We start from the raw sequence: 19742 nt of genomic DNA, 5'->3' as shown, positions 1-19742 counted from the left end.
CTGCTTGCATGCCCACAGTATATCTTCTGAGATCATACACAGTTCATTAACTGGTCTGTTTTCCCACGGTATTAATGTAGGGATATTTTTGTTGGTACCTGTGTCACTAGCATAACCTGTATGTAACCTACCTAGTTTAATCTCGGTAATTTTATGAAAATAGGGAGTTTCTAATCACTCTAGTATTGGCGATAAAAAATAAGTATTTATTTCATGGTATTTAAATAACTTTATTTAAAATTGGTAACAATAATTATTATAAATGTAGTAATGAATAATTTTTATTAAGACATACAAATTCTTATCAAACACAGTATGTATTAGGATTAACATTGAAGACACAATAGAAAGTATTTACAATTTTCTTATAACAAAAGGCACACTTGGACAATTTTATTTGTTAGAATCGAAATAATATGTAAATGTAAATAATTATGTATATTCTACATTGCTTTGTAACAATGTCATATGGTATATACTTGTAAATATAAAATAATACTTTTCTATGACTTTGAATGTTGGACAGTAATATTTTATTAAAAACATATAGATAACAATATTTCCAATGTTAATAAATCTCTTGAATTGTTGTTGTTAATAATTAATAATACAATAAAATAAGTTTGTTGGTATTCACTGCGCACGACCTAATCCAAACTTAGAGGAGGACTATACACAAAATCTTCTTTAAAATGACTTTCTTTATCTTTAGCGTTATCACAATTGTCAAAAAAGTCATCTTGGGTAAAATCATTTATACCTTTTACCGTAGAAACCTGTTCTTTGGCACATACATTATTACTATATACAGGGTTTTCTTCAATACTTGGATCAAATTTTGGAACTACAAAATCTTTTTTTAAGCCCTTTGAAACATTTAAAACTAGTGGAGATAATTTTGGAGGTTCGCCATAGTTTTTAAGGCGGTCGATCCTCGTTTCTACAGCGGTTGACGGACTATCACAATTATTATTTCTGGCATCATAATCAACATTAGTAACATAAGAATTGACGTTATTTTGCAATTTTAACGACATACTAACAGAGCTATTATTGTAACTATTTAGCGTTGATTCTACAAATGTACTTTCAAAGTCTAAACCCGATAGAGAATTATCATTTATATTTTCTTTTCTATTACTTATCTTATTGAAATTATTAACAGACATCATCATTTTATTCCAAGGTCTATTTTGATCGAATATTCTGTTAATATCCGATTTAAAAAAGACATTATTACTACAAGAGCTATCGTTTTTAAATGAATTCGTTGTATTATAAGTTTGTCTATGAAAACTTTCATTCAAATTAGAACAACATTCGTCAATATAATTTGCAATACCTCTCAGTTTTACAATTTCTTCTAAACTTCTTAAATTCTCGACAAAATGAGTTTTTCTGGGGCATTGAGAAAAAAGTGAAAATTCAGTTGCATACAGATGTCTCATTCGTTTCCTTGAAGTTTTCGGTCTGTGCTGTAAATTCGAACAGGCCAGAAACGCTCCGACTTCGATGACTTTCTCATAGCCAAATTTGTGTATACCACCCCAAAAATTTACAGCCATAAAATTTCTATTTTCGTCAGCCACATAAACAGTTTGAATGTTGGAAGGCACTTTGACGGGATCAGTTGTCGTGTCGGCAACATTGAATTCTAAACTAGAAGGAACAATTTTAAAAACAAATCCCACAGTGTCTACTTCGTTGAAGTCTGGAGAAAAATCCATTTGGTTCATTTCCTGGATAAAAGTACATTTTCTTTTTAATCTTTCCAATTCAGGAAACTTTTCCAAGTAATTGCGGTTTGTGACTTCTCTAAAAACGGTTCGTTTGTTTGCTGATATATGTAGTTCATCCAATCTAGAATGAAAATAAAATTAAATGTGTTATTAGTTTTACAAATTTTAAATTACTGTATATAAAAAATATAGTAACACGGGTTATCGCCGAGGTAGATGAAATGTCACACATCGCAAGTGGTAAATATGAGTTTGTCAATATCCATAGTAAAATAAACATTTTTAGCTGATGCATGCTTGTTGTAGCTATTTTTTGGGTATCATTGGAAACATTCCCCTTTTGTAATGAGTAGGGAATCCAATCCTGGCCAAAATTTTGATCCCGGGATTACAATTTGATGATCCCAGGATTGCCGTTTTTTTCGATAGTTAATATTATTATTTTTTTTATTGAAATAGCATTGATAAAATTGGTCAATGTCTAGTATAATTTATACTATTATTTAAGACATTAAATTTAATGTTAATATTGTGTATGTTCAATCTTGGAAATATATGGGTTTAAGGCGAAGTCTTCATTGAGCCTTTTTTAAAGAGGCACCTAGCGGAAAAATACGAAGCTTGCAATTTGAGACATTTTTTTGGTAATTTACAATTTCAACTGTATTAATGAATAAATATGTATCTGAAAACATTAAAAATAAAAATATTTTTTATTTTAAGTCAAAGACAAACTTACAATTGTAAAAAATGTAATAAAATGTGAATTTGTTCTATCGATCCGCACCCTATTATTACATATATTTTATGGTCATATTTATTATTAATATTTAGTTTATTAAATTTTCTAAGCATCACCTAAGCGATTTTTGACAAATTCATAGTTTTAATATTTTTTATATCTATTTTAAAAAACATCGATTTTTATAAAAAATATAAATGTGTATAACTTGAAATCCTTTTTATTTATATCAAATCAATTATTTTTATAAATATAAATAAAATATTTATATTAATATAAATAAAAAGGATTTCAAGTTATACACATTTATATTTTTTATAAAAATCAATGTTTTTTAAAATAGATATAAAAAATATTAAAACTATGAATTTGACAAAAATCGCTTAGGTGATGCTTAGAAAACTTAATAAACTAAATTTTAATAATAAATATGACCATAAAATACATGTAATAATAGGGTGCGGATCGATAGAACAAATTCACATTTTATTACATTTTTTACAATTGTAAGTTTGTCTTTGACTTAAAATAAAAAATATTTTTATTTTTAATGTTTTCAGATACATATTTATTCATTAATACAGTTGAAATTGTAAATTATCAAAAAAATGTCTCAAATTGCAAGCTTCGTATTTTTCCGCTAGGTGCCTCTTTAAAAAAGGCTCAGTGAAGACTTCGCCTTAATGGAGTAAATAATATTGTAATATAGATAATAATGTGAAAGTAAAACAGTTTTTTTTATTTATTTAAAAAAGATAACATTCATAAAATTTAGCGTAGAAACAAGTGCCTGCCTGCACGTCCTTGGCACTGGCGGCTAACCGTTCGTGTGCCAGAACGTCAGTAGCGTCTAGCTGGGTAAATGAACAAATTTATTATTTTTCTCATGTTCTCGCGATTGCGTATGACAAAAAAAATAGTTATTTATTATCCTCGAGCATCCGGCACTTCCCATGACATGTGCAGGTACATACACGTCACTAACATAATTTTGTACACATACTAATTGATTGTGATTGATAAAAAAATCAATCCCGAAGGTTTCGGTATTATGTTTACAAATCCCGGGATTCATAGGTATCAAAAATTGTCCGGGATCCCGGGATTAGATTCCCTAGTAATGAGCCACTCTAGTCTCTTCACTCTTTCCCAGCTTAGATAATATAAACTTTAATGCATGGTGTCTAACAATAAATTTAAAAAGTATACATGTATGAAGTATACATCTGTGTACATTGTACACATATGTTTATTATGTTTAGGTTTATTAACATTTCTTCAATAATTTTTATTCATTATTATTGAATCTCGCTTTTAACAAACAATAATCCGTATATAAAATACTTTATATTTATCTATAATTCACAAAAGCAGACTTAGTTCACTGCGATCATGTAAATACAGTTAAAAGATACAAAACTAACCTAATTCCAGTAGGTGTAGCCCCGTACACATCCAGATAAGCCCCTTCCCGCACCACGTGAGTAATGCCTTCATCAGGCCGCCAGAGAGTGAGCATGCTTATAACCGTTTCTTTCTTCAGCCTCGACTTGTCCGGCTTTAGAATGACAGCCCTGGCTTTGTGCACTGCGACAACCTTACGTGAGGACGTGACTCCGAGGTCGTCCATCATGGTCCGGACACGCGTGTCGATTTGATCGCGTAATTCAGCCGATCGCCGGGACATTGCGTCTCGGAGAGATTCATTCTGGGTATTTGTGAGGGAACTCTGAAAACAAAGCATTGTTGAAGTACACTTTTTTACATTATTAGTGTACTGTCTCTTCAGCTTAATTGAATAAACAAATGTAGTGTTTCTATATAGACATCGCTTTCCAAAGAGTTTAAGTTAATTCTAAGAATTGAAAATCTTAAGCAGAAGGTCCAAATAGATTGAATCTTCTATATAGACATAGTCTAAATATATAAAAGAAAAGCTGAAAGAAATACTACTAACACTAATGATTAAATTAGCTGTAAGTCATATCAAATTACACAGTACTATTGCAGTAGATTCCATACATCTTTAAATGTGAAGATATTGGCAAAATAATTCCTGAAACTTGGATTTGTTATGAATGGATGATGAATCATTATTATTTACATGAACAATCATACAAAATTGCAATACCTACATCGTAATAAAACGACAAAACAGATCAACATCGTTCAATGACCAAACATACAGAATATAATTTTTACTATGGCTACAATACCAATTTTTCAAAGGGGACAAACTGTCCAATGATTGTGCCATGAACTTGATACCGCCTAAACCATGGCATCCTCAGAGGATCCAAGGCCATGAGGCCTGAATCATCATTGGGCTGATTCATGCAAACATGAACAGATCGACTGCGAGGCAAATTTCTAGCCCGTAAGCTTAGATGTATGGAAATTTATAGTCACCCTTTTGCAAGTTCTACAAAATTTAATAGAATCAGTCTAGCCCTTAACTCTTTTACTCCTAGCTGATTTAGCCTAGCATATGCGAAAACTCCCAAGCGTTTTTTGACAACAAATCGTCGATTTAGTTTTTTTTAAATAACTAATTCTACACATGTTTTAAAAATTTGAAACTTTTTTTGTGTGTTCTCAATGGTGTATAAAGCAATAATAAGTAATAATATTGATAGTTTACATCAATAAAACAAAAGAAAAAAATAATGTATCAATATTTATTTAGAAATGAACGGATAAAACTATGTTTGAACAACAAAACAAGTGTGACAACATTTTTTTATTTATAATTGATATATCAAATTTTATAATATAATCTATCCTTATGTAGTAACAGAAAAAAAAATAAACATATTATTATTTCTCTATGAAATAGAATTTTTATAAAGTAATCAAAAAAAATCGTATAGTGTCAAGGTATTCAAGAATATTATTCAATTCACGAAATCGCAAGAGAATTCGATACAGTATCGACGACTAACTGATATGGAATGAAGTAATTTCAAAAAATAAGTCTCAAAGCACTAAATCATTTATAATATTATTTATATTCATGTATTTTTTCACCATCTTACCAAAAATACAGTGGCATCCATTGTTAGTTCAAAAATTACAAATTTCATTTTGTAATGTGATATATGAATCATAAAACAACTAAAAGAAATATCAGAATTTAAAATGTGTCATAAAAATAATGTTTTATTATTTTTATGACCCTCTTTGGTCTCAAGTTCGACAGCAGAGCAATTATGACTTGTGAGTTATTAGGGTATGGCATAATTATAAACAATGCCGACACTAAAATAAATGTTAGTCACCACCCAACACACAGTGAATATAATGCTTCGTCTACATGAACGAAATATGACGGGAAAAAATTTGGAATAAATCGTAAATTTGGTTCCAAACTTTCGGCCGATGGATCGGCCCAGATGGAGTTTTCGCATAGGTATGGTGGGCCGAAATATCGGCCCCGTGGGAGTAAAAGGGTTAATATAAATAAAATCCTGCATTTTTTTATACCTACATTAATTCTATAAGCAAGCCAAGTAAAACCTAGCGTCATTATAAATTCTATACTTAGTCAATTTAAAAAATACTTAGAAGCAAGCTGTAATTTTAAAGCCAATCAATAGCAAACGATTTTGTAGTTACCTATATAACTTAAAACAATTGTCAGCACAATATTTTAGATGCCAAAAATAGTAATTATTAAAACCTATCATTTTTAATATTATTACCTACATTTCATCCAATTTTGACCAATATTGGAAGCAAAGTTCCCAGCCATACAATGTACCTAATACCTAGAATATCTGATTTGGAATATTTTGAAAAAAAAATGTATTTGTATACCTAGTTCAAATATTTCAAAATATGTAGCTAACAAGCAAAGAAATGCAGAAGGTAATAATAATTCCAAGAAATTCACAGCCCCTTTCCAAAGCATGTACCTAGAAAAGGTCTGAAATATGAGACCTGAGGTACCTACTTACAAGCCAGGTACATATGCCAGAGGCTGTTTTTGTCATTTTTCAGAGATAGAATAATTGTGAATTGTTTGTTGTGTATTAATTATTACTACCTACTCTGCCCTACCAGCCCCTAATAGGGTCAGTCGGTTTTCGAACTCTCGAGGAGCGTGACGTCTTGCAACTTGTTATGCGCAAATCAAATCAGGGATCAATGCTAAACATAGATAGTATCTCAAAAATAATATTACCATAAAGTCCTGTGGGTCCATAGCTGATTCCATCATCATTGCCAGTTCTTCACCGGTTGCAGTGGCCTTCTTAACAACTCCTTTAGGATTCAGTATCCTTCTCTTACCTTGTCTGTATGACTGTTTAGAAATGTCTTTCTCCGCCTGGCTGTACAGTATTTCTACTCTGCTTTGAATTTCTGATTCTATTTTGGTGGAGTGAATTAGTTCTAGTTTATCGGACCGGGTTACTGAAAGTAAGAAGATCAGAATTAAGGTCACTGAAGAGAAAATAAGAGGAAATCGTATTGTAGTTAGAAGTAGAGCTTGTGATTTCTCGACTTTTATCTTTTCTCGATATTTGAGATTTCTTGAATTCAAGAATATTTCTTTTCTTGAGAATTCGACGTTGGTTTATTGATTACTCGACTTTTTTAACTTGTCCGGCTATTCTGCGAGATGAGATTTCTCAATTACAGCCTCTAGTTAGAAGGCTAGAATACGTAGGTAAATTTTGTATGATTAGTTGTGGCGATTAGGTGATTTCAAAAACAGAGAAGGTTTTGGTTATCAACTGGCGATTTTATCAGTACATTGTGTTATGACAAGACACGCTCAGTAGCTTTATAATGAGTAAAAATCGCTCTTCTAAAAATAGACAGATACCAGTGATGCAGAGCATCTCAAAAAATGATTGTACAAGTACAGTGTAATAATATTTTATATTTATAGAACTATGCATAGTCAGACTTATGTAAATAAGTGGGCTTATGCGTTGTGCATTACTTAAAATGGGAATTATTATGGAATGTTACTTAAAATCCTATGTAATGAGTATATAATGCATTTTTTCAACAGAATATCTACAAGCAAAAGTCATCACACACGACTGATGGATAAATAAGTCATATTAATACCTGTGTCGCCAGATGGCAGTTTTTCGATGTGCAATGGAGGATATACTTTTAAAATGGCGAGCGACAGGATCGGCGCTGGACCGGCAGCGGGCGTCGGATAAAATGGTGGAGGCCTTGAAGTCAAGGCACCCAATTTTTCAAAATAGCGAACTCTTCTGCATCCGTTGGCGTGGATTTTTAAACGAACCAAACTCAGATCCTGAAAGAAACGGTTATTATTTAGTATTGTGTTAATTTTCTACTTCACTCTGCAGCGATGATACAACAGTGATATACGCATCAAAATTATAAAATTGAGACCGAAGATTAAGCAACATTAAGATGGATCGTAACAAGGTGCGGTAAGTATGTTAAAAAGTTGCAACCTAGTATTTCATTCATTCAGTCAATTTGAGTGTGAAATATTCTGTACAACTGCAGGTGATTTTATTACCAACTTAACAATAGCAAAAATTCATGTCAATCTTTCAATAAGATCGCATGGGAATTCAAGGCAGGTGTGCCTCTATACACTCTACCCAATCCCCCCAAAATAGAGAATATATCAGTAAGGTTTCTCAAGAAATTATTAAATTACATTATTGGTGACAATATTATTTAATTCATGATGATATTATTCATTTACAAAAGTTTATTATATGATTACCTCAAGTGGTGATTTTCCATCCTGGCAATTCGTAAGCTCCGCACCATAGACAAGAAGTTTCGTTCCAACTTGGATCTTTTTATTTGTTACAGCTGTACATAGAACCCTGTCTATGGTGGCAATGACACAATACCAACCGTCCGTTAGTTCGATTTCAAACTGACAACCGTTTGAGGCATTCTTGGCGTCGCTGCAAAGCAATAAACAAAATGATATGGCTTTGAATTTTTTTGTAAGTTAAGATTTTCTAGTTATCATTTAAATATAGAATGTTTCGATATTGACCTGTTAAAACCTGTAATGTGCGTTTGTTCTTTTTATTTTAAAATATTTCTTCAAACACAACAAATTTTCCCACATATAAAAAGATAATTAAAATTTGATATATTTCAATAACTAGGTACCTACACAATTTTAAAAGAAATGTTGAAATTAGACAAATTATAATAAAAAGGTGTACCAGTTTTAGTAAACTATTGCAAAATTTACTTCAAAATTAAATCTGGTTGTTGGTCCATCTTTTTTTCTTTTTAAATCAATCCCCAATGGGTTTACTTATTTTACATCTTTTGAGGGTTACATGATTTATTTGTTGGAAATTAAAGTTATTTACAAATGTGAAATTCCGTCGTTATAAAACTTCTAAGTAATTAATTGTCAATAAAATGATAAAATCATTTAAACACACGAAATAGACCATTAGTGATATCCTAATATAATAAAATCAAAATATAAAGACATAACGTAGTCAAGAGTAAATAATCTAAGGTTATCGGCAATTATCAAATCAATATAACGATCGAAATTATACATTGGGAAATTTATTTTCAACTTTAGTCAGTACCACTGACAAAACCATTAGAATGACCCGTGTCGTAAACTTTCAAAGTCAACCAATGAAAAAAATGTGTTTGTGACAAATTAAAAAAAAAAACAACACATGTGTGAACAATGGAATGTAGATTCATCTACCATTAATTGGAAAGTTTTCGGACAATTACGCAACCCTCTATTCAATCAAATAGTACCGCATGATCTAATACTATTTTAAAGCAATATTTCATTAAAAAATTATCCATGTTGTGTGAATAATTATTGTTCATTGAGTGTTTAATTATTGTGATGGTTTGTAAACGGATAAAAACATTGAAGCTGAAACACTTTAAAATGGGTTCTATTTGTATTACTAGTGTTTTTGGTATTAAAGATTTTAAATAATGCCTAAATTTTATCAAAAAAAAAAATCATCAAAGGTAAGGATAAATGAACAGACATTTTGACAAGATTGTTTCATCAGAGGTTTTAATAGGTCGGTGACAATTTGCTACTTATGTACAGATACAAATTATGGATATAATGTAAATTATCTACTTGTATCAATAAAAAATAAATAAATATTTCTTACCTAATCATTTGCTCTAATGGAATTTTTATAATCCTCGATACGCATAGAATCATTCTTCTATTGGCAACATCGTCCTTTTCCAGAATTCTACGCAAGATTGGTCTTTCAGTTTTAAACAGCTCTCTGTCATATCTGTATTTTAATTGTTTTAGAACATTCGAAACTGTCAGGATTCCGTTTTTTATACAATCCAACGATCTTTCGTACGAAGCCAATTTCCAAATTATCCATTTGATATGGTTTAAGATCCAACCGTCCGGTATCAATTTCTTATCAACGCTGACGTGATTTTGAAATAAATCTTCAACAAAACCGACAGATACTTTTGTATTTGAAGAATCTAAATTTATATCAATTCGAAATCCTTCAAATATGAAATCGACACAATTTTCAGGTTTCAAATAAAGAACATCATTAGAAAGTGTGTTGTTCAATTTTTCACACACCTTTAGATGATTACATTTTAAATCTTTTAGAAGGGTTTTCTTATTTCCTCTATTTAGTTTTTCTTTTAATAAATCTCCTAACGTGACATCAATGGATAAACTTTCAGTGGTGGTTAATATCTTACATAAATTTGATGTTTCTTCAAAATTAGTTTTACTTTTTTCTTGTTGTGTAGATGATTTTTGTGATAACATCAGTTCAAAGTCCACATCGGTGTCTTCTACATTTCCAATTTTTCTGTAGGGCACTTTAAAAGTCTGTTTTTTCTTTACCGAACTGCGTTTAAATTGCAATATAGGACTGGTGGATGTTTCAGAAGAGGCATCGGTAACTTTTACTGGAGAATTTGACCCGGCTTCTACTTTAAAAGCAGTATCTTCATCCGCAAGGAATGCCATAGCACAATCAGATATCTCTTGAGTTAATCCAACAAAAGAAGAAGACATACATTGTTTTTTTGCCGGCTTTTCAATTTCTGAACCAGAATTAATCTGTCCATGTTTAGAATATTTTCTTTTGCCTAAAGTCGGACGTAAAAAGTCATTTTCACATTCAATTATGGCATCAATTGATTGGTCTTTCAAAGGGATGTATGTCTGTTTAAATTTTTCTGTTCTTAATCTTCTAGTATCAATTGCATCAGAAAATATATCAGTGGAGTCGAAAATTTGCTCAGGAGAATTTATAACTCCTGACAAAAAGTCATCATATGTTTTCATGGTTTTCTTAGCCAATGAACCTAAACTTGGCACAGCTGCTTTATTATTTTTGGGGGATTCATGAGATATTTTGACCTTTTTCCTATCGGGTATTGTAAAATCATTATCAAAGTCACTACTTTTAATCTTCTGCGTACGGGATTTAGTCAAGACATCGCTGCTATTTTTAAAATTTGACTTTGATTCATCAATACATTGTCGGTCATTATTGGCATCTTGGAATACGATTCTTGCCTTTGACATAGCTTGTTCAGATACAGTGACTTTTTTTGAACTGGCTGTCATGAATCCACAAAAGGACCCTTTTGCCATTATATCTTCAACTTCTCTACTCGACTGTTTTACAGGTACTTCTCCGCAATCAATATTATCAAAAATATTTGTTACTGCACTGAGTGCTTTCTTAGACACCTCAATTTTTTTATTATTAGCTGTTTGGAATCCAGCAAATATATTATTAGAAACTGTTTCATCTATTGTATCTGAAGCAAAAATGTCTTCAGGATCAAGATTAGATTGAGGCATTATGCTGTCACCTTTATCACCATTAGCAATATCTTTGAAGATACTCTTGGCTGCACTGATGGCTTCACTCGATACTGCAATCGTTTTGTTATTTGCAGTTTGAAATCCCACATATCTATTTGTGAATTTTTCTCCATTGTCAACCGATTTGAAACCAAATATATCATCATCTCCAAGAATTTTACCTTTTTCGATATCTCGTGGACCATAAATATCGTTAAATATACTTTTTGCTGCAGTAATTGCTTCACTTGAGACTGGAATAGTTTTGTTACTCGCAGTTTGAAATCCTTCAAATTTATTGTTGGGAATGACTTCTTTCATAGGCAATTTAAAACCAAATATTTCATCATCTACTTCATCATCGATATCCTTTGTACAATCGATATCGTTAAATATACTTCTTGCTGCATTAATTGCTTTATTTGAGACACAAATAGTTTTGTTACTCGCAGTCTGAAATCCTTGAAATTTTTGAGGAGGAAATTCTTCATTCTTCAAAGATTTCATTTGACATAGATTATCATCATCCACATAAGATTGTGGCACCATGTTTTCCCCATTATCAATATCTTTAAAAATACTTTTTGCTGCATTGATTGCTTTATTCGAGACACTAATAGTTTTGTTACTCGCAGTCTGAAATCCTTCAAATTTTCGAGGAAGGCATTCTTCATTCTTTGAAGATTTCATTTGATATGGATCATCACCATCTGAATCAGGCTGTTTTATCACGATGTTATCACTATTATCAAGATCTTTAAAAATAATTTTTGCTGCATTGATTGCTTTATTCGAGACACTAATAGTTTTGTTACTCGCAGTCTGAAATCCTTGAAATTTATGAGGAGGAACTTCTTCACTCTTCAAAGATTTCGTTTGACATAGATTATCATCATCCACATGAGATTGTGGCACCATGTTTTCAGAATTATCAATATCTTTAAAAATAATTTTTGCTGCATTGATTGCTTTATTCGAGACACTAATATTTTTGTTACTCGCAGTCTGAAATCCTTGAAATTTTCGAGGAAGGCATTCTTCATTCTTCAAAGATTTCATTTTACATAGACTGTCATCTTCCACATAAAATTGTGGAACCATGTTTTCCCCATTATCAATATCTTTAAAAATACTTTTTGCTGCATTGATTGCTTTATTCGAGACACTAATAGTTTTGTTACTCGCAGTCTGAAATGCTTCAAATTTTCGAGGAAGGCATTCTTCATTCTTTGAAGATTTCATTTGATATGGATCATCACCATCTGAATCAGGCTGTTTTATCACAATGTTATCACTATTATCAAGATCTTTAAAAATAAGTTTTGCTGTATTGATTGCTTTATTCGAGATATGAATAGTTTTGTTACCTGCTGTTTGAAATCCCTCTAATTTGTCAGTGGGAAAGATTTTTTTTTCAGTAGAGCTATTACCAAATATGTTATAATCTTTCACAACAGTGTCCTTTTCAATATCTGTTTTATCACTAATACCTTTAAATATACTTTGAGCGGCATTAATTGCTTTACTTGAAACTGGAATATTTTTATTACTTGCAGTCAGGAATCCGTCAAATTTACTAATCTGAAATTCTTCTCTTGTGACACGGCTCATTGCAAATATTTCTTGGTCAGCAATAGTATTCGGTACAGTACTTCTCCCAATATCCGTATTTTCTTTATTATTAGCTGTCAGAAGTCCCTGACAATTATTCACGGGTAAAGCAATTCTCTCGGCAGAATTCATCCCAAATATGTCATCATCTTCAAAAGCATTGTCTTCTGAAACATCTTTTGTGACGTCAATATCTTTAAAGATAGTTTTTGCAAAATTTACTGCTTTACTTGAGACTAGAATAGATTTATTACTGGCAGTTTGGAAACCCTCAAATTTTTTTGAACGGAGAACTTCTTTTTCAGTGACATTAATATATAAAATGTCATTGTTTCCAACAACGTTTCTGTCAATATTTTTAAATATACTTGCAGCATTTATTGCTTTATCGGGGATCGTTATAGTTTTATTACTCAGCATATTTTTATTAGGAATCGGATCATCATTCTGAAAATTCATTCCAAATATGTCATCATCTTCAGGAAAAAGGTCTTCTTCGGCATCTTTTCGAGTGTCAATATCTTTAAACACATTTTTAGCCGTATTTATGGCTTCGGCCGATACTTGAATCGTTTTATTACTTGCAGTTTGAAATCCTTCAAACTTTTTCATGGGAAATTTTGATTTCATTTCAAAAATCTTATCATTTCCTAAATCTTCAACAGCTTTTGCTTTCCCATCAATATTTTTATTACTGACAGTTTGAAATCCTTTAAAATTATTTGATGAACTAGTTTGAGTTGTATCTGTGTTCTTCTCAATTGACAGTTTATCTCCTGAAACATCTCTGTTGCAAATATCTCCAACTAACTTACTAGCAGATGCAACAGTTATAATGTTTTCATCTCTATTTACATCTACAATTCCACTAAATTGTTTTGCCAGACAATTATTATCATCCCATTGACTAGTTCCAAAAATATCTTCATTGAAATCAAATTCATTTGACCTGTTTTGAACAGTATCAATATCATTAAATATATTTCTTGCAGAATTTATAGATTTTTTGGAAATTGGTATCGGCTTCTTACTAGCTGTATAGAAGCCTAAAAATTTGTCTGTTGATTTTTCATGAATTTTAAAACTGTTCCCATGACAAGATATATTTGGCTGCTTTGCTCTATAGTTGCTAATACTTTGATTATCACTCTTCTCATCTGTTATTTTAAGTTTTTCTTCATTAGACATTTCAGAAACTTTATTATTCAACTGCATTGTATTAAATGTCGGACTGTTGACAACATTCATAATTTCTGGGTTACTAAGAGATTTTTTAAATATTTTTTTGGCTGCTTCAATATCCACATTAAAATCTGTACTTGTAGTATTAATAATTCCACAATTTGACGTTGATAATTGATTATTTGTAAAACTTGATTCAAATAAGCTATCATCGATAAAATCCACATTTTTATTGTCATTGTTAGAATTTTGGAAGACATTCTTTACTTTATTCATATTGTCATTTATCATTTGTATTTTTTTATTGCTTGGAAAACCATCATTACTAACAGGCAAAGACTTCTCGAGGATTGAATCCGACTCAAAAAGTTCTATCGCCTGATTCAAAATGCCTTTTTGTTTATTTTTCCTCTTGAGCTCAGCTACATCAAAGGTATCACTAGATCTGTTTTGTTCAGTTTGCGATATAGCTTCATTAAATTTCAACATTTTATCTTCAAAGGGAATCTCCTTATTTAAATCTTTAAAAATACCAACAGCTGCTTTCAAAGCTTTGTCAGAAACGGGTATCACTTTGTTACTGGCAGTACAAAACCCTTTAAAGTTGTTCACAGATGATTGTTTCTTGTTAAAGTCATTTCTTGCAGTATTGACACCTTTGGTGGAATTAGACATAACTTCATTGTCAGGAGTATTACACTCTTGGATATTATTTTCAAGCAGCAAGTTGTCGAAATTACTTCCAAACAATTCATCTTCTGAAAAGAGACTATTTATTTTACCTTTTTCTTCTTCGTCAATGTTTTGAAACACAGCTTTGGCAGCATTCATTGCCATATTTGATATTTTAATGTCTTTATTACTGGCAGTTTGAAACCCTTTAAAATTTATAATGCGTAATTTATTTTCTTCGGTTTCAGAATGTATCCTTAAAGCACTTTCATTATCCCTTTTCAAATCTGGTGTTAGTTCACTTTCATTTTTGTTATTTAAAAAATTACTGCCATTTTTTAAATTTTCCGAAATATCCACAGTTTCATGAAAACTGTTCATGTCTTTGTCTTTTAAAGAAGTGCCTGTATTACAGTCGAAGACTTCTTCTTCAAAATCGCATGTTGCAGTTGTGCAAAGAGACGTAATACTAACAGATAGATAACTTGAGTCAACACTGTTAACTACTTCTTTTTCATTGCAAACGGTGGCTTCGGGTGGACCAACTTTAGTTAAATTTTCATTCGAATTTTTGTCATTGATTTGTGACAAAAATATCGGACTGAGAGTGATATTTTCATCACTAAATACACTTGATTTGTCATCTAGTCTTCCTTCACATAGGTCTGATGGAATCCTTTCATGTATGGCTACATTCTTTAACTCCTCAATGAACAGATTCCGAGACGGTCTGACTCGTTTCTTGGATTTGAATCCGGGAGTATTAGAACCTTCTAACGTATTGTCATCTTTCGGCACAGTTACAGTCTGCTCAAAATTACTTCTTTGCAGATTTTTATTCTTGTAACTTAACATTGATTTCATAGACGCTGCCTGTGAAACAATTATAGGACTCGGAGGACGGTCATCGTCATCAGAAAAATGTTCCAGATCCAGTAAATTAATAAAACCAGAGTTACTAGTTTCTTCTTCATTAACTTTTTTTTCTTTGTAAGCCAAAGCATCACATTTGTCTTCTTGAATTTGACTAGTTCCACTGTTGATACTAGAGCAAAAGCTTTCCCAATCATCAGCATTCACCACAGCAATCGGTGAAATAATTAGGATATCATCAATATCTTCTTTCGAAGACGATTCAGTTACAATATCCATCCCGACATTTTTATTTGGAGGTGTGTTAATATTTAACAAATCTGTCAAATACATTTTTTTTTCCATTGTTTCCTTGGGTGGGATTTGATGAATATTTTCATCTATATCCTTTAAGTTGTCATTTGTATTTTTAGGAATTTGAGACATTGAATCACTCTCTGAAGGCATATATTCTGTCAATGGTTCCTCTTCTTCGGAATATAATTTGTAGGGATCTTTTTTGTTATCTATAACAGTCATTAATGGACTAAAATCTTGATTAACTGTGTGAAAGATATTGAGAGCATTCTTTGCAGCATCATCAGATATATTTATTCTTTTATTTCTAGCTGTTGTAAAACCACCGAAAGAAACGTCACTCTTATGGATAATTGATAGTTTATCATTACTGTGTGCATTTATTTGACTGGTAAAAGCATTATTCAATTCATTACATATTATAATATTAGCTTTTTTGTTAATGGGAATTTTTTGTATTGGGTTATGAATTTCATACAACTCTGATTCACCAATATTACTTTGGGTCATAGTTCTGTCAGGTATAATAACATTTCCAATGGAAGGTTTAAGAACTTTTCCAATTATGTTTATATTAGATTGCGGTTTATTAATGACGGAATTATTGGCATGACATTTTTTCCTAACTCTTGGTGATTTTATAACTAATGTTGGCATTTTAAATATTGTTTTATCATTTAAGCTTTCCGCGCTATCGAGTGTTGAAGCATTATTAATTAATCCTGAGTTTTTATGAACCACTGAAGAATCAGTCTCTAAGACATTGTCCGTGACTTCCTTGTTATGAAATAATTCTCTTCGATCATCAGGTATCTCAGTAAATGGCTCATGAAATGAATCATTTAAATCACACGTCTGTGTCATTTCGTTGCAGCTCATCAAATTCAAAATGGCATCTGCGTTATCAGCTAACGTCGCCAATTGCGTATTACAGCCCCACTGCGATTCAAACTTATGCACATTATCAGTAACATATGGATTGTCTTGACCAACATCTTCTTTATAGTCACAGAATTCTTGACTAAGTGTATTAAATGTCACAAAATCTTGTTCTCTTTTACTATGCGATAGAACTGCTTCCATTTTTCTTTTATCGACTTTTATAGAAGAAGTGTTACATTCTAATAAACTGACTTTGTCAACTAATTCTTTCATAATAAAAGTTACATTTTTTTTGGCGGCCAAATTACTTTTAGAACTCTTTTTATTTTGTATTGACTGCGTAGATTCTTGTTCCTTAAAGAGATACTTCAATTTCGCGTATTTTGAAATAGTTTCATCATCTTTTACCATCGATTCGTCTATGGAAAGATCTTGTTTTAATTTTGAAATATTTAAAACTTGCGCTGAGTGACTGTGTGAGGTCTGTGCATTTTCTATGGTTAAAGTTTCATCAAATTTCGAACAGCTTGGAAAAGATTCATTGTCACTGATATCTGAACAAATTAAATTATCTTCATCCATTGTGAACACAACTAAGTATCACAATCTGAATAATTTATTTTTAGAATTTTATTCTACAATTAAATTTTATGTATCTATACATCAATTGCATTTGTATCCTGAAATAAAAAAGAAACATTAGTGATATTGTGGGAATAGAAAGCCCTCAAAAGTTAACGAATAAGTATCGCTATGCTATAATTTGGGTTTTGGTACTTGTGTATTTTATGGTCTGATTAACTTCAGCATATATGCATGGGTAATTTATTGGACCAGCTACACGATAACATGGACACGCTACCAGTTACAGAGACTCAAAACTCAGACTGCAGACCCGGTGTTTGTTGAGTGGACTGTTTGGACATGAGTAAGTGATGCAGTGAAATACGGAACATCCACTGCAGCAGCAACGAGGCGTGATAAGATGATTGTCGTACTGGGGACAAGCTGTATATATGTACATCACCCGACAAAAAGAATGTGCAATGAGATGGGCTACATGCTGCGTACCTCATATTCCCTGTTCATGTACCGCCCACGCAGTGTACCACTCACTGTGCCCTGCCAATTACCTCACTGCGGTTCTTACTTCCGCAGCAGGATACTCGCATTGATTTCTCATGTTTGGTCTGCAAGTGGTTGTTGTGTGCATGCAGTTCAGTCGGAAGTGTTAGAGTTTGGTTTTTTTTTATGTTTCATGTTTTGACATTTCACTAAGAATATCAAATTCTGTTTTTGCAGTCGATAGTATGATTATTTGGACATATAACAAATCCATTATGTTAGCTATACAAACAGGGCTATAGAGCGCGCACTTGGTTTTTATGTATACATTCGAACATTATATTATTTGGACTATGTTTACTAGGAAATACAAAACAATTCTATGATAATGTTTAAACATTAGAAAAATCAAAACATCGAACATGTTTATAGTTCGTATTTTGGTGGGAAATAGAAGTAAATCATGCAATGCTTGTACACTTTATTTATTCTAAACCATTACTCAAATTATGTTTAAAAACAGACCAAATCAATATTTTTTTAGTCTGAAAAACAGTTCCTTAATTGGTGTGGTACAAATGCTATTAATTTATTACCTAATATTTTGGAACAGAATTAATATATAATCCAAATAATAAATTTGTGGAGATGTCCGCTATATTCAACAATTACTACACCATGCTATTTAACAATATACCTAGTTTGATTTGAATAAGAATATGGTATACTGTCAATGGTATTCTTGAAGGTTTACGAGAACTTAAAACATAATACATTTAACATTGTTATTATTGCTTGCTATAAAACTAGAAGAAAAATAACAGAACTAACCTTATCTTTTCGATACAGAAAACATAGAACACACAGAATGGACGAAACACTTATTTAATTGAATATACTTGGCACTTGTCAAAAAAATATCGTAATATTTCAATAGTTAAACATCCCAGATCTAAACAAGCAGAATATATTATTATCAACAATAAACAAACACAAAACTAAATAATAGCTATGTTATGACTTATGACGTACTTATGGCTGACAGTTGTTTGAGTGTTGCCATAGACTAATATACATTAGTGTTGCTATCACTAATTTAACAATAAGTGCGGGATTCAAAATTGTATTGTCTGGCTTATTTGAACACATTTCCTAAGCTTTCGATCCTCAGTTAGAAATGTTGAAGTAATAATTTATTATCGATAATAAAAAGATTAAAGCACCATTAAAACCATTGATTAATACAAAGAAAAGTCATCAGAAATATTTATATCGAATACAAGCAAATAAAAAAATAATATGTATCTTAGTTTATTACTTGCATTCAAGTAAATTAATATAGGTACCTATACCTACTTACTAAATCTTATTTTAAGCTTATAGAAAGTAATTATTTGACTTTATAGATTTTTGAAACACTGATAAAATAGTTCAGATGTAAGAATTTAGTGTATTGTCCGATAAAATAGGTAACAATAGGCCATGGGTTGTGGAACCAAAGATTCTAATAATAATAATAATAATAATATTGGTAATACTAATAAAATGAATAGGTAGTAGGTATTATGGTATTATGACGATGACTGTTTCTGTAGGGGTATCTACTTAATATTCCTGCAAAATAATTTAAATAAAACATAGCTAAATATAAGATTTACTGCACCAAAGAGATTGGAGACTTTTACTGCACCAACTTTTTTTAGATGTTAATAATGATAATAATTTAGATTTCTATAATAACGATCACGCTAATTAGCAGGAATATAAGTATATTGATAGTACCTAACAATAAATACCTACATACCTACCTAATAAAATAATTTTGGAGATGCAGAACATAAAATACTGCATAAAT

The 19742-nt window shown here is 31.2% G+C and overlaps 1 protein-coding gene across 1 annotated transcript; it reads right to left on the bottom strand.

The window, feature by feature from the left end:
- Positions 1-212: 212 nt before the first annotated feature.
- Brca2 (BRCA2, DNA repair associated) lies at positions 213-18927 on the bottom strand. Its single transcript, XM_085956621.1, has 7 exons — positions 18719-18927; positions 9612-17502; positions 8207-8396; positions 7561-7759; positions 6665-6894; positions 3906-4210; positions 213-1860 (listed from the first exon to the last, which is right to left on the bottom strand). The coding sequence occupies exons 2-7, from the start codon at positions 17402-17404 to the stop codon at positions 648-650; spliced, it is 9930 nt and encodes a 3309-aa protein (XP_085812747.1). The 5' UTR covers positions 17405-17502; positions 18719-18927; the 3' UTR covers positions 213-647.
- Positions 18928-19742: the final 815 nt, after the last annotated feature.

The sequence above is a fragment of the Rhyacophila brunnea genome, unplaced genomic scaffold (assembly GCF_057557595.1).
Source record: "Rhyacophila brunnea isolate RB1 unplaced genomic scaffold, BYU_Rbru_1.0 scaffold_6, whole genome shotgun sequence".
NCBI lineage: Eukaryota > Metazoa > Arthropoda > Insecta > Trichoptera > Rhyacophilidae > Rhyacophila > Rhyacophila brunnea.
The sequence above is the reverse complement of the archived record's forward strand: the minus strand, read 5'-3'. Positions and strand labels throughout refer to the sequence as shown.